General features: G+C 57.7%; 1 protein-coding gene across 1 annotated transcript in view; it reads right to left on the bottom strand.

Annotated features, from left to right (window-relative positions):
* The window catches only part of TMEM132B (transmembrane protein 132B), a 75,032-nt gene extending 60,558 nt beyond the window's left edge, over window positions 1-14,474 (bottom strand). Inside the window, exons 1-3 of the mRNA XM_036277304.1 lie at window positions 14,468-14,474; window positions 13,217-14,108; window positions 4,287-4,433 (exon numbers count right to left, since the gene is read on the bottom strand). Of these exons, the coding sequence (XP_036133197.1) occupies window positions 4,287-4,433; window positions 13,217-14,108; window positions 14,468-14,474 (1,046 nt within the window). The remainder of the gene's footprint in view (window positions 1-4,286; window positions 4,434-13,216; window positions 14,109-14,467) is intronic.
* Between the last annotated feature and the right edge of the window lie 8,463 nt (window positions 14,475-22,937).

Raw genomic sequence — 22,937 nt, 5'->3', positions numbered from 1 at the left:
TCTGTTCCAGGTGGAGCAAGCTCCCAGCTGGCAGAAACCCTCCGGGCACAGCCTCGCCCCACGCACTCCGCCAACGGGGTCTCCGTGCAACAGCCCGTCACCTCGCTCCCATCCCCTGTGGTCCCCTGTTATCTGTCAGGACTACTCACATCTGCTTATTTTTCTAATCTCTTCCCTCCTTTTTAGGCAACATCAGTCTTTATCTGGTGGTTTTCATCTCTATTCCTCACAATGAGTGTTCATTAAAATATTTTAAATTAAGACCTTCACAGCCTCGCTGGCGGAGCGCGTCGGGCCTTCCCGTACAACACGTTTTTAATTCTTATCACAGACTTTCAGGCAGTGTGTACATTATATTCTATTAAAAACCCTATTCCACCCAAGGTTGTCACAATCCGGAGATTACAGCTTCCGTGGGACGTTTTGTTAGGGATATATTCACATATTCACTTTGTGAGCCGGCAAACACGGTCCATGAGCCTGTATTTCACACCTCATTTGATATCACAATTCAACGAAGAAGTATAAAAAGCCAGTATTTATTTAAATCAGGAAGCGGGTTTTCTTGGGGCAGAGGCTGCGCGCAAAGCCGTGCGCCCCCTCACAGCCGAGGGGGGCAGCGACGGGGCAGACACAGCCCGGCTGGAGCTGGCTGGGACTTATGTAACCGCTTGCGTAACCACAAACCTTCTCCTGTAACCTTCTCATCTCTTCTAAAGAGAATGCAGACGGACTCTCACAAAACCAGGAGTGATAACCATGGCTGGTGTTTTCCCTTGAATTTCAAATATTACCACTTGGTCAGCCCAATTTTTTCAACAAAATCCCTTTCCTGTACCACCATTGTGGACCCTGACCGTGATTTCTGAGGGCATAAGTCAGAGCATCCTGTGGCACAGCAGAAAGCTGGGGGCACTGCCCAGCCACCCCGTCCTGCCTCCCAGCACCCATCCCCGAGAACCCTCTCCCACACTCTAAGCCCATGTCACACAGATGGGACCCTGCAGCCCCCCGTCCAGGGCTGGCTACAGAGATTGGTTCTGGTGGGTCCGTGGTCCAAGTTGCGCCAAACAGAGCCAGGGACAGCACCCAGGCCTTGTGCTTGGTGGGGAGGAGCGGCTTTCTCCCTGAAGTAGGGGCCCTGGGGCCCCGGAGGCTGACCTGCCACCAGGAGGAAGAGCCTGCAGGAGGCGACGCAGGCCCAGAGGAAAGACAACAGACAGGAGCTAAGGACGCTCCTTGAGCACCTGGACCCAGACACCCGGTCCCGGTCCACCCTGAACTCCCCCACGGCAACCGCGTCCCTTTGTGCTTGGACTTCATCAGTGCGGCCCGACGGCACCAACTGGACAAAGCCCACTTGGTAAGCACCCAGCCCCAGGAAAGTCTTCCAGCGCAGACACTAACACCCAGGTCCTTGTGCAGAACAGAGATCCAGCCTCCACCGTGAGATCCCACCTCTGAGGAGTGCGGCATCGCTGCCGGCAGCGCACTGTCCTCCCCCTTTCTTCCCTGACAGCAGCCGGTCTCCCACCACAAAGCCTGGCAGGAATGCCAGGTGTTCACCGTCCCCATCTGCCCGGCCTCGATGGCAAAGGCCTGGAACTCCCTGCTTACTGAGGAGATCGAAAGGGAGACTCCCAGGGCCACAGTTGGAAAGGTCTTCTTCCCTGGTGAAAAGGGATCGTTGAGGAGAAGCCCCCCTTTCGGTCTTTGTATACAACTGCATGAGTCTGTGATGGCCGGAGCAGCTGCAGCCCTCTCGCCACCATGAGGAAAAAAAGCTGGAGGATGGCAGCCAGTGAACTGGGCACAATAGAGTAGAAAGACAGAACACACCTGGGCAACACAATCGATTAACCAACCCCACAACCATCCACCTCTAAATTTCTTGTCAGGTGAGACGTAAAACCCTGTTGCTGCAGATCCTGGACGGTGTTCTGTCCCTCACAGCTGAAAGCATCTGAGCACATACAAATACACCAGGCGCTCTGCATCCTGGACAGCTCAGGGTGTGGGCGTGAGCGCTCGGCAGGCAGATACAGGTTTCCAGGGCAACCACGGTCACATGATGGGGCAGACAAAAACCTGTGTCAAGGGACATCAAGGACGCTGAGCAGAATGTTGGGTTTGGAGTGAAAGACGCCCACATCACTTGATCGATATTCCCCACCGTAGGCTCTGGGCCACCCAACCTGAGTGAGTCACTTCCCTCCCTTGGAAAGAGATGGTCAAAAGTGGGCGGCACAGAGTTCCCGGTGAGGTGGGCTGGGGTCACCCAGGCAGGGACAGCACCCAGCACACGACTCCACTGTAAAGGAAAGCTCAACCCAAGGTCCCCTTTCTCATGCTCCCCCCTCCACCTGTCCCTCATGCATTCATCTGTTCATTCATTCCCCCTCTGTGCCTGAAAGGTGGGCCTCAAAGGGTGTAAATACTCGAGAAGGAAGAAAAGACCGATTATGACAAGAGGTGGTTGGTAACAGAGCAGTAAAAGGGGCAAGAAGACTGCAGGGGTGAGAGAGATTTCTGGGGCGAGGGGGTGAGAGCTGTTTCTGCCTGCTGGGTGTCCTGGTGCACGGGGACTAGCAACATGCGCCCTCTGCCCCCTCCCCCAGGCCCGCTCAGCCCATAAAACCCAAGCCTGGAGAAGAGACGGGCAGGCTGCCCATGCGAGTTCACCCAGCAACCCTCTGAAGCCAGGTGCCAGCACCCAGGTGTGCCGTCAGCAAAACCACTGCATCGAAGCACCAGTGCTGTGACTCAGCAGCTGCAGCCACCCCCAGCGTGCTCAGAAAGGGACCTGCCCCCAGCGTGCTCAGAAAGGGACCCGCCCCCAGCGTGCTCAGAAAGGGACCCGCCCCCAGCGTGCTCAGAAAGGGACCCGTCCCCAGCGTAAAACCACTGCATCGAAGCACCAGTGCTGTGACTCAGCAGCTGCAGCCACCCCCAGCGTGCTCAGAAAGGGACCCGCCCCCAGCGTGCTCAGAAAGGGACCCGCCCCCAGCGTGCTCAGAAAGGGACCCGCCCCCAGCGTGCTCAGAAAGGGACCCGCCCCCAGCGTGCTCAGAAAGGACCCGCCCCCAGCGTGCTCAGAAAGGGACCCGCCCCCAGCGTGCTCAGAAAGGGACCCGCCCCCAGCGTGCTCAGAAAGGGGACCCGCCCCCAGCGTGCTCAGAAAGGACCCTCCCCCAGCGTGCTCAGAAAGGACCCGCCCCCAGCGTGCTCAGAAAGGGACCCGCCCCCAGCGTGCTCATAAAAGGACCCGCCCCCAGCGTGCTCATAAAAGGGACCCGCCCCCAGCGTGCTCATAAAGGGACCCGCCCCCAGCGTGCTCATAAAAGGGACCCGCCCCCAGCGTGCTCATAAAGGGACCCGCCCCCAGCCTGCTCAGAAAGGGACCCGCCCCAGCGTGCTCAGAAAGGACCCGCCCCCAGCGTGCTCAGAAGGGACCCGCCCCCAGCGTGCTCAGAAAGGGACCCGCCCCCAGCGTGCTCAGAAAGGGACCCGCCCCAGCGTGCCCAGAAAGGACCCGCCCCCAGCGTGCTCAGAAAGGGACCCGCCCCCAGCGTGCTCAGAAAGGGACCCGCCCAGCGTGCTCAGAAAGGGACCCGCCCCCAGCGTGCTCATAAAAGGACCCGCCCCAGCGTGCTCATAAAAAGGGACCCGCCCCCAGCGTGCTCATAAAAAGGGACCCGCCCCCAGCGTGCTCATAAAGGGACCCGCCCCCAGCGTGCTCATAAAAAGAGACCCGCCCCCAGCGTGCTCTTAAAGGGACCCGCCCCCCAGCGTGCTCATAAAAGGGACCCGCCCCCCAGCGTGCTCATAAAAGGGACCCGCCCCCCAGCGTGCTCATAAAGGGACCCGCCCCCAGCGTGCTCATAAAGAGACCCGCCCCCAGCGTGCTCATAAAAGGGACCCGCCCCCCAGCGTGCTCATAAAAGGGACCCGCCCCCCAGCGTGCTCATAAAGGGACCCGCCCCTCGCCTCTCAAAGCGTTTATTTCCCCCGCGTCGTTCTTCAACTCCACACGGCCACCAACAACAACAACAACAACTTCTCGAACTGTGGTCATCCAGCCCGGCACTGTGACAAGTGGGAGCTCAGGTCGTTCCTGAGTCTGCCGCGCGTCGGGTCGCTGGAGCGTCAAACGCGTAAAGAACCAAACCTCACCGGGCGCAGATCCCGGGCGGGGCCCCCGGGGCTGAGCTGCTGAGCTCAGGGGGGACGTCCGTCCTCAAAGGAGGCACCGCTGCCCCCCTGCGGCCGCCCGCCCCGGCGCTCACCTGCCCTGCGTGTCCAGGTGGCGGCCCACACAGGTGAGGGTGGCGGTGGTCTGCACGCCGCCGTTGTCCACGTCCTCCTGCACGGCCCACTGCTCTCCGCTGCTGACCCTCACCGCCACGATTTTCACCCCGGCGGCTGCCTTGATTCTGCGGGTGGGAAAAGACACACGTCCGCGTTAGTTGGAAACAGGTAGCAAAAGTGGGTCACTGGGGCAGAGGCGCCCTCTCCTCTGGAAGACACAGGGAACACTGGCAGTAAGTGTCTTCCCCCTGACAGCTAAGTGTCCTGTGATCTTCACGGGGTCCCCGCACACACTCGCTTCTGTTCGTGGGCGGGTGCACTGGGAAGTGGGTCGCTTTCTGCTTCAGGACCACCTGTGATGGGAGTGACAGGTGTACCAGGCAGGAGGGGCAGCATCCGCGGGCCTGCTCTGCACCTGGAGGTGGGAAAGGTCCCCGGCAGGCAGGCTTCCGTGGGGGCCGTGGAAGCCTAGCAGGCTGCCCCACCCAGGGGACCGAGGAGGAGGCTGTAGTGACCGTGCCAGGAGAAGGAACACACAGGCCTCCGGAGAAGAAACACAGCCTTCCGGCAGAACAAGGAGGCCAGGGACTGCCTGGTGCCCGGTTTGCAGAGCTCGGTTCCCCAAGGAAGAATGCAAGGACCCCCGTACAGGGCTAGTGGGAATGCAACATGGGCAGCTGCCTGGGAAAAGTCTGGCAGTCACTCAGATGTGAAACGTAGGTACCAAGACTCAGCAATTCCTTCTCGAGATTTAAACCCTGAAGCAGGAAGAGCAGGTACTCAGAGATCTGAGCGTGCTCATAGCAGCACTGTTTATAGTAGCCACAAGGGGGAAACAACCCAGGTGCTCAGCATTTGATCAATGGATAAAGAAAACACGGTCCGTCCATCCAGTGGAATATTACTCAGCCATGAACAGGGATGAAGCTAACACGTGCTACAAAGTGGATGAACCTCGACAACACGATACTGAGTGAGGGAAGCCAGACACAGAGGCCACAGAGTGTGTGAATCGCTTGATATAAAACATCCAGAAGGTGAACCAGGGAGACAGCACATTGGTGCTGCTGGGAGGTGAGGGTGGAGGAGAACAGAGAGAGACGGCCCAAGTAGCAGGTACGGGCTTTCCCCCTGGGGTGACAAGAATGTTTTGGTGGCGTTTGCATAACATCGTGAATGTGCTAAATGCCGCTGAGTTATTCACTTGGAAATGGGACAGGTGAGTGGCCCTTCCCTGGAGTGGTTGAAACTTTAAAAAAAAAAAAAAAGGATTTCTCAAACGTTTTTAAAAAATTTTTAAATCCTCACCTAAGGATATTTTTTCCATTGCTTCTTAGAGTGGGAGAGAGGAAGGGAAAGACAGAGAGAAACATCAGTAAGAAAGACAGATCGATTGGTTGCCTCCTGCATGATCTCAACCAGGGCCGGGGACCGAACCTGCAACAGAGGTACGTGCCCTCGACTGGGAATTGAACCCACAATTCTTCCGTCCTTGGGCCAACGCTCTGACAACTGAGCCAAACTGGTGTGGGCCAAAGTAAAAACATCTTTAAGACCCAAAGAAGACCCTGGTCAGTTTGGCTCAATGGTTAGAGCATCGGCCTGGGGACCAATGAGTCACGGGTTCATTTCCAGTCGAGGGTACGTACCTCAGTTGTGGTTCGTCCCCGGCCCTGGTTGGGGTCATGCGGGAGGCAACCAGTTGATGTGTCCCTCTCACGTCGATGGTTCTCTCTCTACCTCTCTCTCTCTGTCCCTCTCCTTCCCTCCCACTCTATCTGATGATAAATAGGAAAAAATTATCCTCAGGGGAGGATTAAAAAAACCCAAGAAGGAGACCTATAAAGACACCACCTCCCGGCCCAGGACAGAGAGTTCTGAGTCCCAGACTCAGGTTGTCCCCAAGCCCTGACTTCACTGCCTGTCCTAAGGCCATCTTATTAAATGCAAACACAGGGGCCCGCATCCAAGCACCTTCATTGGCTCACTCATGTAACAACTACTTTCTGATACACACATGCCTTACAGTTCTATTCCCACAGGGTCTGGGTCACACAAATACTTGTCACCTGAATTCTTCGCCACGGGGTTTCAGAGAGCAGGGTCCATTGGCAGAGAACCTGGACAGATAAGAACTTGGCCGTTACAAATGTGTGCCCGTCCACACTTGGCCCTGGGACAGCGGCACCGACTGAGCCTCAGAGACACCGTGAACGCAGAGCCGCCTCACAGAGCCGAGTCTTGCGCTCTGGAGGAGGCCAGATGCCGGCAGCTGCTGAGGAGGAGGACGCGGCGGGGTCCCCGCCGCCCCAAGAGCTCCTTATCGCCAGTTACTAAGCGAACGGAGGTGCTCCAAGGAGGGCCTGAGTAGCGATGGCTGGCGAGGCCCTTGGGGAACTGGGGAGGCCCTCGCTCCTTCTGCTAAGTTGGTCCTTTGGGGGCTCCCGCTGGAAATGTCGACATGAAATGAAAAACACGACATTTGCTCAGTGGCAGAAAATCGGCGGCCACCACCGTGTGCCGACGGGCGACGCGTGCTCCGCCCAGCCGAGGCCGCGTCTAACGGGAGAACAAAACAGCTGCCGCCACCTGCCTTTGCGTCCCAGGCAGAAGGCCCCCCAAGCTCCCCGGGGCGCCCTGCCGCCTATGAGCTCTGCCACCCTCGTCTTCCAACGCCCTCAGGTGAGAGACCAGCTCCCCGCGGCCCTCCGGGGGTTTCGGCGGCCGCGCTCACGAAGAGGCTTATTCGACGTGTGTGAAAACACGCGAGGGTTGTCTGTCGTGGGGACTGGCTTCCTCGCGGTTCTGAAAACAGCACAGGATTCCTGCCCCTGAACCTTTGGCCACGCTGTTCCCTCTGCCTGGAAGGCCCCCCCTGCCCCGACACCCACGGGCCCCCTCCCTCCCCTCCTCCAGGTAGGGCCACCCGGTCGGAGCCAGAGCACTGGCACCCGCACACCTGGCTTCCCTGCCCGGCTGCCCCGCCGGGGCTCAGCGCCGGGGAAGCGGGGTTCGTGTGCTTCCCGCTTCACCTGCGGTTCTGGCGAACGAGAGGCTCTGGTGTTGGACGCGGGCTCTGAGTGCTCCCTCGATGTCTGACCCCGAGGGTGGGGGACGCCCGGGGGGACGCGAGAGCGGCAGGTGGCAGGGTTCGAGCCCGTGGACCAGCGGGTCCTCTTACACACGCCTGAGAACCACCTGTGCGGCTGGCTCACCACCTGGACCGGCCTTCGGAGGCTGTGAGCCACTCGGTCGGGCCGAGACTTTCCGAGCGAGCCGCCGTTCCGATGAGTGATGGTGACCTGTGTCAGATGACCACCTTCTGTCAAGGACCACAGTGCCAGGGGACGCCTGGGGTCGGACACACTTCCTGAGACAGGCCCAGCCCTGGGTGTGATCCGGGACGTGTCCAGATCCTTCAAAGGCGCGTTCTCCTGCAGAACCACCTCTGCCATGTTCACCAGGGGGAGCGGAGTGGGCACCTCCAGGGGCACCTGGGGGCTGGTGCGGCCCGGCTCTGCGGAGAGCTGCCTTCAGACCACGGTGTGAACGGGAAGAGAGGCCGGGGCCGGGGGCAGCCGGGGAGGAGCCCACCACCCTGGGCCTGCGCAGATGGCCACAGGCGGGGCCCCTGACGACCTGGACACGGAGGACAGATACTCTGGTCTCTGAATCCGAAAGAGCAGGAGCCGTCGGGACAGACCACCCGTGCTGGACTTTCAGCTCCGAGGACAGAGACGTGCCCGGAGGACTTTCCCTGCACAGGGAGAACGTTCTGGAAGCGAGGCGTGTGGAGTGCCGTGGGGAGACCCCCCTCTCTCGTCTCGGGGTTCAATCTCCTCTTCCGGGAGTCAGGTACCAGCAAACCGTGTGGATGGCTCTGGCCAATCAGGAATGTACCGTTTTCACGGGCAAAACAATGGCTCCACTGTTCCCGTTTCCACGCCAGGCGTCTTGAGTCGGTCGTTCGGTGTCTGTCTGGACCTCCGGGGACACCGCTAGCTGTCAGCCGGGTGGATCGCAGAGCCAGAGAGGACCGTGGACGAGAATGAGCGGCGAGACAGCTTCTGCAGCCTAGAAATCTCCCCCGCTCGGGCCAAGGCAGCTCTGCGCGGCCGTGCCGGCGGCCCCTCCGCAGGACGCTCATTCCGCCCGTGAAGCCGGGCTGGTCCTCAGCCTGCTCTCCAGGCTTCCGGGGACATTGTCATCACGAAGTCCCCAACCAAACGGTGGCGCCCGCGTGCAACCATGTCTTCCCGACTCCGGGCTCGAGGGCACCAGGTCAGCTTCAACCACCACGCCTTCTACAAGAGTGTACCCCCCAAACCCGTTGGGCCCGCTCCCCCACGTCGGCTTCGTGCCCTGGGGCTGCTGGAACAGGCTGCCCCAAACCGGGAGTCTGCCAACAGCAGGACTGGTTCCCTCTCAGCTCTGGAGGCCGCGTCTGCCGCCCGGGTGTCGCTGGCTGCTGTGGACGCTTGGGGGGCAGTCTGTCCATGCCTCGCTCCCCGCTTCTGGTGGGAGCCCTCGGCGTGCAGACGCAGCGCCCCAGTAACCGGCCTCTGCCTTCGCCTCGTGTCCTCCTGTGCGGCTCCTCTCCCCTCCAGGGCGCAGGTCCCCGGGTTTGGGGCCGGCCCTGCTCCAGTGGGACCTCATGACAACGAATCAGCCCTGCAATGATCCTCCTTCCAAACGCGGCCACAGTCTACGCTCCGGGTGGACGTGAGCTGGGGAGGGGAACAGGACACCTTTTCTACGGGGACAAAGACAAAAATCAAACAAAAACGGAGAACAACGGCGAGAGGGGAGGGGCAAGGCCCGTGTCCCTGAAGCGGCCGGCACCGGAGGGGAAGCCCAGAGCGTGTCCTATCGCCGCTTATTTGGCAGTCCGCCAGGGTGGTCCACTGTGACCCCCGACTCCTGGCGCCCACAGCTTTGCTGACCCTTCCCACGGAGCGTGGGCAGACCCGTGACTGGCGTCTGGCAGCAGAAATGGTAACAGTGATGGAAAGTTACTCCAGGGATCCAGGGCATCAGGTAAGACTCCACCTGGTGAGCAGAGGCCCTCTAGAGAGTGTCCCTCCTGGCATCTTCGAGGGGGTCAACGGCCATGTGGGGAGACCCGTGTGGCAGGGAGCCGAGGGTGGCCTCCAGGAGCTCAGGGCAGCCTCCAACCAGCAGCCAGGAAAACCCCAGGGCCCTGAGCCTGTACCACCGAGGGGACGCGCGGTGCCAACCACACGCGTGAGCTTGGAGCCAGACCCTTCCCCAGCCGGGTCTCGGACGAGAGCACAGTCCCGCTGGCGCCTGGATCTCAGCCGGCGAGACCCCGAGCAGAGGACCCGGCGAGCGGTGCCTGGACCCCTGACCCAGAGAAGCTGCGAGAAACGACCGGGGTGATGTTTCAGGCTGTCAACTTTATGCTATAATGTTATGGATTCAAAACGTGACTGAGGAGGCTTCCTCTGATTTCAGCCCCTTCACCGGTCGTCACAGGTCAGGTGTGAACCACCCGTTATAGGCAGGAGAAATGGGCGGTCCTAGGAGACAGACAGACAGACAGACGAGTGAAATGACCACAGACTTGGAAGCGACATTTCTGGCTGAAAAGCCAGACTCCAGCTATACGACCTTGGAAAGTCGCTGAACCTCTCTGCGCCTTTGCCTGGAGGCGGGGCTGTGATACGGGGCCTGCCTCCCCGTGCCATGGCAGGAGCAGGCGGAGGCAGCCCGCACAGTGCCCGGCACAGAGCCTGGCGCACCGTAAGCACCGTGCAGTGTTCGCCATGCTGGTGACGCCGAGAACCACCCTCTGGTGCCAAATGCTTCGGGGATGGACGGAGAGAGCAGGAAAGCTGCTGTGACCATGGGCCCAACAACGGTTGGGACCCTGTCGTCTCGCCCGCAGACGGCCAGCAGGGCCAGTGAGGTCTGCTCAGCACGGGGGCTCAGCGGACTCCGCACCCGGACCTCCGTGGGAGCCACCCACTCGCGGCCAGGTGGTTCCGCAGAGCTGCCTGCGTCCTCGGCCTCAGGAACTGGTATGCATGTCCAGGAGGACGCGGCGCTTGTCCCCAAAGGAACCATGTGACCCAACCAAGGGGCTGGCTCACAGGCAGACGTGACCGGGAACGTAGCAGGAGCCCAGCTCTGTAAATGTAGCAGAAATCCACGCCCTGCCCCTCGGCTCCCAGAGCGTAAGGTGCAGGCTGAGTTCAGGCGGCATCTAAGGTGAGTTTCAAGGCAAAAGTCCCTCCAGAGCCAGCTCCCGGGGGCAGAGAAGGTGATGTCATCTGTGCGCCAGGTGTCACCGAAGCGCCCAGGATCTCTGGCCCCATCGCGTCCCCACGGGCGCATGAGGCGGAGGCTGCTCCTCGCCGCTGGCCGGCCCCCGCCAGGCCCGCTCCCCTGCCCCGGGACGCGCTCATCGCCACGTCCCATCCCCAGGTCCACGTTCAGATCCTCCGCATCCGTGGGGGTCTCTTTCAGGACCAGGAACCAAGAGGCCTTCCTCTCGTCCGTGACGAGCTATAATTAACTCCAAAAATGTTCGTCCTTTAGCCATGAAACGGTCCCTTGATGGCCACCCGAGCAGTCACTAAAGGATGGAATGGCACCGGACTCAGCTAATGACAAGGCGGCCATGGGCACGCCTCTGCCCGGGAGAGCCCAGCGCGGGCGCCCGTCTCTGAGTGACTGCTGCATATCGAAATGAGCCCGTGCGCGGCGACCGCAGGTTCGATCCCGAGCTGAGATGCCGTTCCTGCAGGGAGCTGCAATGAGCTGGATTATTTATACGCGCACACGCCCACAGAAGTGGCTTTTCTCCGGTACCCGGCTCAACTATTACCGCGCGCTGTGCGTTCTCCAGCTGCCTCGCACTCTGACACGATTTCCATAATAGCAGGATTTACATACAGATGGCGAATCAATAAAGTCTTTCTGCCACTGGGTCTGCGGTTCCGATGGTCAGCGACTCCTGTTAGGGGCTTTGTTAGCCTGCTCGGGGACGGGAACGTTACATCTGATCTATGGGCTGTGGCTGTGCCATCCGGCCCCGCTGCAGAATGAAATTTAACTCTCGACGTTTTTCCGCAACATGAACCTCCCCAAATTGAGTTTCTTTCCGCACGCGGGGTTGAAAATAGCCGTTCCTTCTTACATCTCACTCGGACCGCAATGGCCCCTTCCGTCTCTCCATTTTCTCTGCCGGCGCACGACTGCAGTTAGCCAGCAGACACCACGATGGACAGGCGGACCGACACACAGGAGGGCCTGGCCACCAGAGGAGAGACCACGGCCACCAGAAGGAAAGAGAAATCTGGGCAGTGAGGGACACAGGGGTCTCTGCAATGGAGGATGCATTAGAAAGCCTTGGCTGAGACCCCAGAGACACCCGTGGGAGACCTTCCATGCGTCCACTGCCTCGTGTCACCCGTGGGAGACCTTCCACACGTCCACCGCCTCGTGTCACCCGTGGGAGACCTTCCATACGTCCACCGCCTTGTGTTAAAGGCATGTCTGGCCCGGCCAGTGTAGTTCACTGGTTAAGAGTCAACCCTGCACCAAGAGGTCACCGGTTCAATTCCCGGTGAGGGCACATGCTCAGGTTGTGGGCCCGATCCCCAGTGGGGGGCATGCAGGAGGTGGCCGGTCGATGTTCTCTCTCATTGATGTTTCTCTCTCTCTCTCTTTCTCTCCTTCTCCCTTCCTCTCTCTCTCAAATCAATAAAGGGAAAAAACATTTTTTTAAAAAAGGCATCTCTGTAGAGCAAGGTTTTCAACAACCCCACCCCACCCTGGAGGGACAAGTGCAGGCTGGGACCACACCAGGTCCCCAATCACACAGAGCCCCAGCTACCCACTTGCTACAGGCCTCAAAGCCCGCGTGAGATCCGCCAGAGCGTGGGATCCGCCAGAGCGTGGGATCCGCCAGAGCGTGGGATCCTGCTGGCGGGCTCTGAAGACGCAGACCTCCCAACGAGGGTGACCTGGGACAGCGGCCTCGGTCACAATCAGAGGGGCCACCCCGGGCGCACGACCAGCTCCCACTTCTCACCTGCACCCAGCACAGCAGCTGACCTTGGCCCGAGCGCCAGGGAAACACGGAGGCCAGCGTTTGTGAGCGCTCCCCTGACCCGTTCCTGTAATCCTCACGCGGCCCCGGAGACAGAGCCCGACGTGATCCCCATCCCCCCGGCGAGGAGACTGAGGCCCAGAGGGGTTAGGCGACTTGCCCCAGGGCACACAGCTGGGGTGTGGGGCAGCCATGGCCACCTCCTCCTGCTCGTGAGGAAGCTCTGTGATCTCAGGACAGGCCTGTCCCCCACCCGAGAGGTTCCCCACGCTGCAACCCTCAGCTGAGACTCACCAGAGAGACCGCTGGGCCGCTGTAGCCTGGGCTTTTCCTTCCCGGGAACACCCAGAGGCCCGAGGCCCGGCCCCCAACACTCGCTCGTGTATTTATTCATTTCTTTATTATTTATCCTCACCCGAGGACATTTTTGCATTTATCTTCAGATAGAGCAGGAGGGAGAGAGAAAGAGAAACATCGACGTGAAAGGGACACATCGAGTGGTTGCCACACACACGACCCCAACCAGGGCCGGGGACAAACTGCAACCGAGGTCCGTGCCCTCAGCGGGAACTGAGCCCGGGACTCTCTGGCCCGCGGGCCGACGCTCTAACCGCTGAGCCACACTGGCCAAGGCTCGCTCATGTATGTAGAACACAGATGCCCATCCCCAAACATGCTGCTCAGCGCCGTCTGGCTCCCCACGCGCATGTCACGGAGTCTGCGTGTCCGCGCCGTGCTGCGCACTCAGCATACGATCGGGCACCGCTCAGTGACGAACGGGCCGCGACGGCCCAGGTGGCCTGCGCCCCACCCAGCCCGCAAGCCGCTCACCTGAGGGCGAAGTGGTCGGCCACGGAGCCGCTGGCCAGGGACACCACGAAGGTGGCCGTGCGCCCTTCGCGGATGAGGTTCAGCGGCACGGAGATGACGACGTTCTTGTCCAGGCTCAGCAGGGACCACCGGAGGTCGTCCTGCGTCGGGTAGACCACCACGCTGCCTATGCGCTCGCGGGCGGGGGCCGCCGGCAGGGGCCCCTCCGGGCCCGAGTGGATGTTGTTGGCCCACTTGCTGTCCTCCTCCAGGGGACACTGGCCGGCCGGGCCCGCCGGGTACAGCGTGAAGAACAGCTCCATGGCGGTGCCCCCCAGCAGGGCCGGGATCTCCTCCTCCGGCTCCAGGTCCAGCCCCGAGCTGAACCACTCGGGCAGCAGCTCCAGCTCGGCCACGCACAGCCCCGGGTCCCCTCGCAGGCGACAGCTGGCCGCCACCTCCCGGGCCTCCGGGAAGGCGAACATCTTGACGCAGGGCAGGTCCTCGGCGGGGCCGCGGTCCTGCCAGTCCATGCCGGAGACGTAGAACAGCGTCTGCACCTTGGGCCTGTTGGAGTAGATGGCGCTGTTGAGGATGTGGGACTTCAGCTTCCAGTTGAAGGGAAACCCGCCCGCGCCGGCGAAGGCGGCCGAGGGCAGCAGCAGCTCCCGCGGGACGGTCTCCGCGGCCGAGAACGGGCCGTAGCTGGCGTTGACGGCCGGGGCCGAGCGGGCCCGGTACACGAAGAAGGGCTCCACGCGGGCCTGCAGGCTGGAGTTCCTCGTGACGTCCTGGTTGGCCTCCTTCAGGAAGAAGGACTGGTCCGCACCCGCGATGTGGAAGCTGGCGGGGAGGTACGCGGGCAGCGAGGAAAACCGCTGCAGGCTGTCCGGGATTCCGCGACTCGCCGTCCCTGCGCGACAAGGGACAGGAGAGGGAGAATAAAAGCTGTGTCCCGGTGGGGGAAGAAAGAATCCCCCACCACCCCAGGTCCCAGCACAGCACAAGTCCTCAAAGGACAGGAAGGGTGTCTCGGGGATCTTCCAGAGCACCCAGGGCAGAACGGGAGGAGCCCCATTTACCACTGATCCAGTGGTCCTGTGGCTGGACCACAGGGGAACAGTGGCGCCCCCTGGAAGGACAACATCACCTCCTCCCGTTCTTGCAAAGCCTAGGACCCAGAGGATCATGGGCATCTCTACAGTGATCACTCCAGAGAGTAGCTGGCACCCCACCCCGCCCACCAGACGACCAGGCATCGCCCCACGGTACGTGTCATGTCCGAACTTCATCCCTCCTGTAGGTCACGTCTGCTTGGACACTGGGACCTCTCCACAGTCCCACGTCCATAAATTCCTCCTTCCCAAACACGAGCGCAAATGCACGAGGGTTTATCTTCAAGGATGTTCACTGCCGCAGTTTCTAATGCAACCCAACTTAACAGCAGACGACTGCACCAAAAAGAGGTCAAGACCAGCGACAAGACCATAGACGCGGAGGGGTGAGTGAAAATGGTCGTGATTTTAGAACGTGTTTGAACGTAAGCAACTATCAACTTCAGATAGACACTATGACCTCGCTCGGTGTGTAGGGAACATACAGGAGCCACAAACCACCAATCTGCGAGAGAGATACAAGAAATAAAGAGAAAGGAACCAGACAACACTACACAGTCGACAACACTACACAGTCATCAACACACAAGACGAAAGGAACAGAGAATGCAACAAACAGTGAATAAAATGGCAACAACTACGTACTTATCAGTAATTACTTTACCTGTAAATGGATTAAATCCTCCAATCAAAAGACGAGTGGATGAAGAAGGGGCAAGCATATATATACAATGGAATATTAGTCGGCCATGAAAAAGAATGAACTTTTACCGTTTGCGACAGCATGGATGAACCTAGACCCTAGAGGGTATCATACTAAGTGAAAAGACAGAAGGACAAGTACCATATGCTGCCCTGGTTATTGGCTCAGCGGTTAGAGCATCGGCCCATGGACCACAGAGTCCCAGGTTGAATTCCCACTAAGGGCATGTACCTCAGTTGCAGTTTGTCCCCGGCCCTGATTGGTACTGTGTGGGCGGCAACCCCTCAATGTGTCTCCCTCATGTCAATGTTTCTCTCTCTCTCTTCCTCCCTCTCTCCCTCCTGCGCTATGTGAGGATAAATGCAGAAATGTCCTCGGGAGAAGATTGGAAAAAAAATACCATATGCTTTTGCTTATGTGCGGAATCTAAACACACACACACACACACAATAAACGAGCAAACAAAACAGAGCAAACTCCTGGACACCGAACAAACTGATGGTTGCCAGGTGGGTGGTGGGCAGGATGAGAGGGGTGAAGGGATTCAAAGGCACAGGCGGGTCATTACAGGACGATCGGGGGGAATGTAAAGGTCAGCTTAGGAAACACAGCCAACAACATGGCAGTGACTGTGTATGGCCTCAGGTGGGTGTAAGCCAGGGGCTCACTTTGTAAGTTCCATAAATGTCTAACCACGATGCTGTGCACCTGAAACTAATCTAATATTAGATGTCAACTGTAATTGAAAAAATTTTTTTAATTTAAGTAGATTTGCTGTGGCCAGAGAACCGAGTAACTCTGAACAAGTCACCTCGCTGGGGTTTTGTTCGGATTAAGGAGCTAGTCGGTAGAATAACATATTTCCTGCGGCTCTTACAAATTCTGCAAAAATACCGTTTTCTGTGGATTTAAATATTTAGGGCCTTTTCAGCGTTGTCCTTGGTGAATTTTCTTTCCCTAGAGGATGACACAATTGTAACCAGAAGATTGTGAAGAAGAGACAGCACACAGAGATGGATGGATCCTTTCTCCCCAAGGGTGTGCGGAAGGTTGGTTCCCCTGGTAAGACTGCACGGTCCCACTTACTAGCAGAATCGAAAATGCGAAATTCACAGAAGCAGAGGGTGCGGCGGTGCCTGCTGGGGGCTGAGCAGGGAGGATGAGGTGATGCTGGTCAAAGGATACAAAGTTTTGCCTCAGCCAGTTTGGCTCAGCGGTTAGAGCGTCGGCCCACAGACCAGAGAGTCCCAGGTTCGATTCCCGCTAAGGGCATGTACCTCGATTGCAGTTTGTCTCTGGTCCCGGTTGGGGTCGTGCGGGTGGCAGCCACTCAATGTGTCCCTCTCACATTGATGTTTCTCTCTCACATTGATGTTTCTCTCTCTTCCTCTCACTCTATGCAGAAATGTCCTCGGGTGAGGATTAAAAAAAAAGGATACAAAGTTTTGGTCACGAGGATGTGAGGGCAATCTGGGTGCAACATCTGTCACCCCATTGATCGCCAGGGTTGATTTGGCTGATCTGGCTGGCTAGGCGGGTGTCCCCCTCCTCCCTCAACCAATCCATGTGCGTCCCTCCCGAAGCTGCACGCTCGGTCAAAGAGGACGACCTTCCCCCCAGAGGAGAGGACCGGTCTTCGGTCAACGGTATATGAGTAGCTGTGCGCCCCTGCTAGAACCTTCAACAAGCTCTCAAAGGTTTGCTCACGGAAGACCCGTAACTTCTGGAGCTGTAATATACTGCGACGTGGCGTAGCCAACAATCCTGTGTTGTGTCCTGTCGTTTGCTAGAAAGATCAATTTTTTAATTGTTTTTCCTTTATTGATTTTAGAGAGGAAGGAAGGGAGAGGGAGAGACAGAGAGAAACATCGATGAGAGAGAACACTGATTGGCCGCCTCCTGCATGCCCCCCACTGGGGATCGGACCCACAACCTGGGCATGTGCCCTGACCGGGAATCGAACCGGTGACCTCTTGGTGCAGGGTCGACACTCAACCACTGAGCCACACCAGCCAGACAAGGAAGATAGATTTTAAATTAAATCTTCACCACACACACACACACACACACACACACATACACATGCATACACATGCACACGCACACGCACACGCACACGCAATGGTATCTATTCAGAGGTGATAAACACGTTCATTAGCTTGATTGTGGCGATCACTTCCTTATGTGTATATATCAAAACATCCCACTGTACACCTGAAGTATATGCACTTCTGCTGTGTCCATAACATCTCCTCAAAGCTGTAGAAGAATAAAAGAAAGCAAGTTCCAAGGCATCGTCGGCATCGCCAGACCCATGTTGGGTTCGTCACTGGAGGGGAGAGTAATTCCTGTCCAGTCCTCTGACTGTTCATCCAACTGGACGGACTGCTCACGCATCAGCTTGTAGCCTGCGGCAGGTGCGGCATCCCGGGGACAGTACAGGTGCTCTTCCTGCCCCGCCCGGAGCGGCGCACACTGAGGAGGGGGCCATCGACACCGGGCGCTCAGGAGGCTGAGCGGTCGGACCCTCACCGGTGGCTGTGCAGCCCGGGGACGCCCCCCCCCCAGGAAGCCCGCTAAGGAAATAATCACCGCGGGACCGGGAAGGAGACCGATGGGCACGTCCGCCCGTCACAGGCGTGACGGATGACAGCGACACACTGAGAGCAAGCTAAAACCCCATCAGGAGGGGAATGATTAACTAAGTCATTAAATCAATAAACGGTTTCGTAAACCGTGAAATAAATCATTCAATCTACCCCGTGTGTGAGATATTAGTCATCGAAACCATGACTTTGATAGGCAGGGTCGTGAGGAAACACGCGTTACCTGGAAAAGCAGACGGCAGAACTTCAAGGGACCGCGAGTCTGTTTAAAAGACACGTGGGCGTGCACGTGACACACATGTGCGTACACATACCAGCCACATGCTCACTGCTGAGACAGCCTGGCTCCTTCCACCTGGACCCCACGGGTCGGGGGAATGGACTCCGCGGGGGAGGACGACGCGAAGGGTCAGCTCCGCCGAAGGAAAGGGTAAGCCGTGGCCGCCGCCCAGGGGCCGGCCGTATTTTGACCGTGTCAAGCCACGCAGCAGCCCCGCTCCGGAGCAAGTTTAAATTAGCTTTTTGGGTGGTTTATGTCCCCTTCCCCCGGCCGGGATGTTCAGCTGCAGGTGTGCGCCCACGAAGTAAGCGGCAACGTGGGAATCAGCGGCAGTGAACAGCGCGGGCACCTCCTCCGGCCGGCCAGGTGGGCACACGGCCGGCCAGGTGGGCACACGGCCAGCCACACTGGAAGCGAGACGTTCACATTTTACCTTCTCACAACACTCACGGGAGGCCCACGGCGCGGTGGAATTCTGCGTTATTTACAGATGTGGAGAAGGAAATTAACTGAAACACGTCACGCGTGCTCTGTCTTCACGGCGGATCGGCTTCTCTCTTTTCTTCATCTTTCGTGTTGGCGTTTCATACCTCTGGAAAACTGACGTACAAGAAGTTTAAAGCTGCGCCTTCTCTCTTGATTGTAACCGGGGCCTCCCTTTGAGCAGAACGACAGGGCGGGTTTGCGACCCTGGCCCGGCACCGCCAGGCGCACGCGACACAAGTTCTGTCCGAAAGCGGATGTGGGAAGCCGCTCGTCTCGTCTCGGCAGCCTCGTCTGTCCTCGAGGCCCATGGCATCCGCTCCAGGAGCACTTTACGACGCCATGAGACCGTGTCCTGAGAGCTGTACCCACCCCTCCCTTTAATCCCCAAAGCTCACACGGGGGCACCCTCCTCTGTCCTCACCCCGACTAGGCAGGTAGACCAGGTGCCCGGAGCTCTGAATGTGAAATGAGACCCTACTTCGTCTGCTGATTTCCTGAAGGGCTTTTCGCCCCCAGACTGAACGAGGTGCGTCCTGAGACAGGAAATGAGGTCATCATGAGACTCAGCGAAACCCAGCTCGTCACTGCCCCCCGTGGGAGCCAGGAGGAAACTAGGCTCAGGCTCACTGGGAGCCCCCTGCGCCAGACAGATGTCCCGGCTGGAGGATGCTCGGACTCACAGCGCCAACAGCAGCAGGTGGCTCCCAGGAGCCCCCAGAGAGAGCGTCAGGTGGAAACTGACACCCCCCAGGATGAAGCATCGCAGAGGGCGCTGGCATGCCAGCGGGAACCCTGAGCCGAGCTGCACGGACGGACGTCACTGCTGTGCTTGGCACACGAAAACCATTCCCGGGCATGTGCGGGGGTCAGGGCTGCGGGACTTGCAGCCCCGGGACCCAAGGCGGTACAACACGGACTCACTGCAATCTACGGGTCGGAAACCTCTTCTGTGATACCACCAGCCCTGCCCGGAAGCCCACTCCCAGTCTTGTGGCCAAGGGTGGAGGCTGGTGATGTTTCTGCTGGTGAGTCTTGTTTCCGAATTCACATAAGATAAGAGGCCTGGACAGCGGGGGTAGAGGCTCTCTTTCCTCTGGGTCAGGTGGCAGGGCTCTGAAAGTCCTTGCTGACCCTGTCCAGGTGTGACCCTGACACACGGCTGACCATTCACGGCTGTCTGGGTACCCCCGCTGACGTCATAGTCACGGTGGCCAGGAGCCAGGAGGCGCCCTTGTTGGCTTCCAGATCTGCTCGGGACGGGGCAGCGGGTGTGGTCTGCGTCGGAGGAACAGACTAGGAGATCTTCATGCTCTCTGCACCCAGTTTTCCCATCTATCCACAACGTTACCCGGTGCATCGATCACCGGGTCCTTCTCCTGGAACTCTGCGCTCGCCGGGGAAGCTCACCACCCACCCATGAGCAGAGTTCTCCTTCTTATCAGGATGTCTCGGGGTGGGGGGCTTCCCTGACCGCTGCATTACAGGGAACTACATTTCCCAAGCTCCCCGAGTTCTGGGTGGGGTCAGCCAATGGGAGGCTCTGGTGGAAGCTGGAGGGTAGGAAGAGGGGAGAAACCAGGGTAGAGACGCCTCTTCTTCTGTGATCCCAGCCTCCTACTGGGCCCCCATCAGGGACACAGCTCCCTGTAGGCAGGTAGTTCTAGCTTCTGGGTCCTAACAGTCCAACCTCCCTCCTTTGTCCCCCCAGACCCAAGTGGGAAGAGCTTCCCGCTCTCATTAATTTCTGGAACACGTTTCCGTCCCTGGATGGCGTTTCGCCATGCCCAGTCTCCCATCCCCTCGGTCACTTTCTTCTTTATCAAACCTCCTAGGCTGAAATAGCTACAGTGACTTCTGTTTTATCGGCTAAAGCCTATAACCCATCCAGGCACGAATCACTTCCTCGCTGTCACACTTCCTCAAAGCCACCATCGCCATAGAAATGAGCCTTTGTATGTTTGCTTGTTTACTTATTGACCATCCACTTGCGTTCCTGACATTCACATCCCTGAGAGCAGAGAGTCTGATGTCGGTTTAGTGCTGAGTCTCCAGTACCCTGGAGAAGAAACTAAACAAATATTTGCTGGGTGGATGTCCATCCATTAAGATCACCTTGGTTGGGACTTGGCTGGAGTGGCTCCGTGGTCAGAGTGTTGGCCAGCACAGCAAAGGGTCACAGATTCGATTCCCAGGTAAGGGCACGTACCTGGCCTATAGGTTCCATCCCCGACCCTGGTCAGGTGTGTGCAGGAGGCAAGCAATCGATGTGTCTCACATCTATGTTTCTCTCTCTCTCTCTCTTCATCCTACCCACCCTCCCTTCCACTCTCTCTAAAAAACAATGGAAAGCCTGGCCGGTGTGGCTCAGTGGTTGAGCATCGACCCTGCACCAAGAGGTCACCAGTTCAATTCCCAGTCAGGGCACATGCCCAGGTTGTGGGCCCGATCCCCAGTGGGGGGCATGCAGGAGGCAGCCAATCAATGTTCTCCCTTATCAATGTTTCTATCTCTCTGTCCCTCTCCCTTCCTCTCTCTCTAAAAATCTATAAAGAAAAATAAATTTTTAATAAAAATCAATGGAAAAAGTATCCTTGGGTGAGGATTAACAAAAACTAAATAAACAAAGATTGCCTGGGTTTAATGCTTGAAAGAATAAGTCTCTCTCTCTGTGTTCCTTCGCAGTCTTGTTGGCTTCTTCCCAGGGTTGTTAATAAATACTATTAATATTAACAAATCATTCGCCCATCATCTTACCACTCCATTCACTTCTTCTCAAATATCTCATCGCTGTGGTCACTAGCTGGTTGCTGGGTTTGCCAAGCCAAGAGCTGCATTTCTCACATGAAGGGAGAAAATGTCACTTAAAGGGGAAACACAGCACCTACAGAGCACCTGCTATACGTCAACACACCTGGCACATTTACCTGCTACATGGGTGGATTATTACAGCAGTTGTGAGATGGCTCATCTTAGTCCCTTTGGAAAAAGAATGAAACTGAGGCACAGAGAAATTGAGCAATATGAACATGGTCGAAGTTGGCATTCAAACCAGCTCTGTCCAATTGTAGAGACTTTCCCCTTCTCTGCACGGCCTGAAGGCCAGCTGGCCTGGCGGTTCTACACGGAGGCCAAGGAATTAGCTCCGTGCTCACAGGGCCAGGGTCACAGACACAGTCCCTGTGTACCTAGTGAGGTTTCCATCGTCATCCTCCTCAGGTACAGCCTGGATTCCCAAGGAGAACAAGAACATAGGTACTGCTGACTCAAGGCATCTCAACCCAGCTTCTGCCAAAACAGCTACAATCCTTACCTTTAAGGTAATGATAAATAATGAAAAGAATAGGATAATCATTGTCATCATTATCATCAGTATCATCACCACCACCATCATCATTATCACCATCACCATCACTACCACCACCACCACCACCATCACCATTGTCACCATCACCATCATCACCATCATCAGTATCACCATCACCATCACTACCACCATCATCACCACCATCATCATCACCACCATCACTATCATCACCACCATGATCATCACCACCATCATCACCATCATCACCATCACCATCACCATTGTCACCATCACCATCACCACCATCATCATTATCACCATCACCATCACTACCACCATCATCACCACCATCATCACCACCATCACTATCATCACCACCATGATCATCACCACCATCATCACCATCACCACCACCATCACCATCACCATCACCATCACTACCACCATCATCACCACCATGATCATCACCACCATCACTATCATCACCATAACCATTTCCATCACCATCATCACCATCATCACCACCACCATCACCCTTTCCATCACCATCATCATCATCATCATTTATATAATCCTATGACACACCAAGCACTATTTTAAGCATTTTACAGGTATTCGCTCTCTTGATCTTCACAATATTCTTGATTACGAGGGTATGATTATTATCATCACTCATCGATAGGTAAACTGAGGCACAGGGAGGTCTAGTAATGGTCCAAGATCCCACAGCTTGTAAGTGGCCGGGGAGGAGTCCAAGCCAAGCAGCTCAGCTCCAGGCCACGATGATCTGCTGCCGGAGGAAACTCAGCCAGCAAAGTCTCCATGGTCAGAGCTCGGGCAATGACCAAAGGGGGCAGCAAAGGTGCCTCTGGACAGCCTCGCTCTCAAAGCACAAGATGAGGTCACCCGCTGGACACCATCCACAGAGGAAAGCAAGCAGCCAAACCTCTTCCTGGCTGTGAGAGCTATTCCCCCAGGGGGTGCTCCTGAAGGGCCTCTGGGGGGACAACAGCCTCCTCCCGGTGTACAGCGTACGTTCATAGGGTGCTTCCAATGATGCCCGCCCCCCGGCAAGGAGGGACATAACAAAACATAAGCACAGGCCATTCTGCTGAGGACAGAAGAGTGGAGGCCGAGACGGCCGGCAGCTCCCAGAGGGTCTGGGCTGGTAGAAAAATAAAATCCAGTGATGATCCCAAAGAACCCACCTCTCACACCCTCTCCCTGGACACCCAGGTCTTACTGGAC

This window comes from Molossus molossus, unplaced genomic scaffold (genome assembly GCF_014108415.1).
Source record: "Molossus molossus isolate mMolMol1 unplaced genomic scaffold, mMolMol1.p scaffold_m16_p_22, whole genome shotgun sequence".
NCBI classification, from domain to species: domain Eukaryota; kingdom Metazoa; phylum Chordata; class Mammalia; order Chiroptera; family Molossidae; genus Molossus; species Molossus molossus.
The sequence above is the reverse complement of the archived record's forward strand: the minus strand, read 5'-3'. Positions and strand labels throughout refer to the sequence as shown.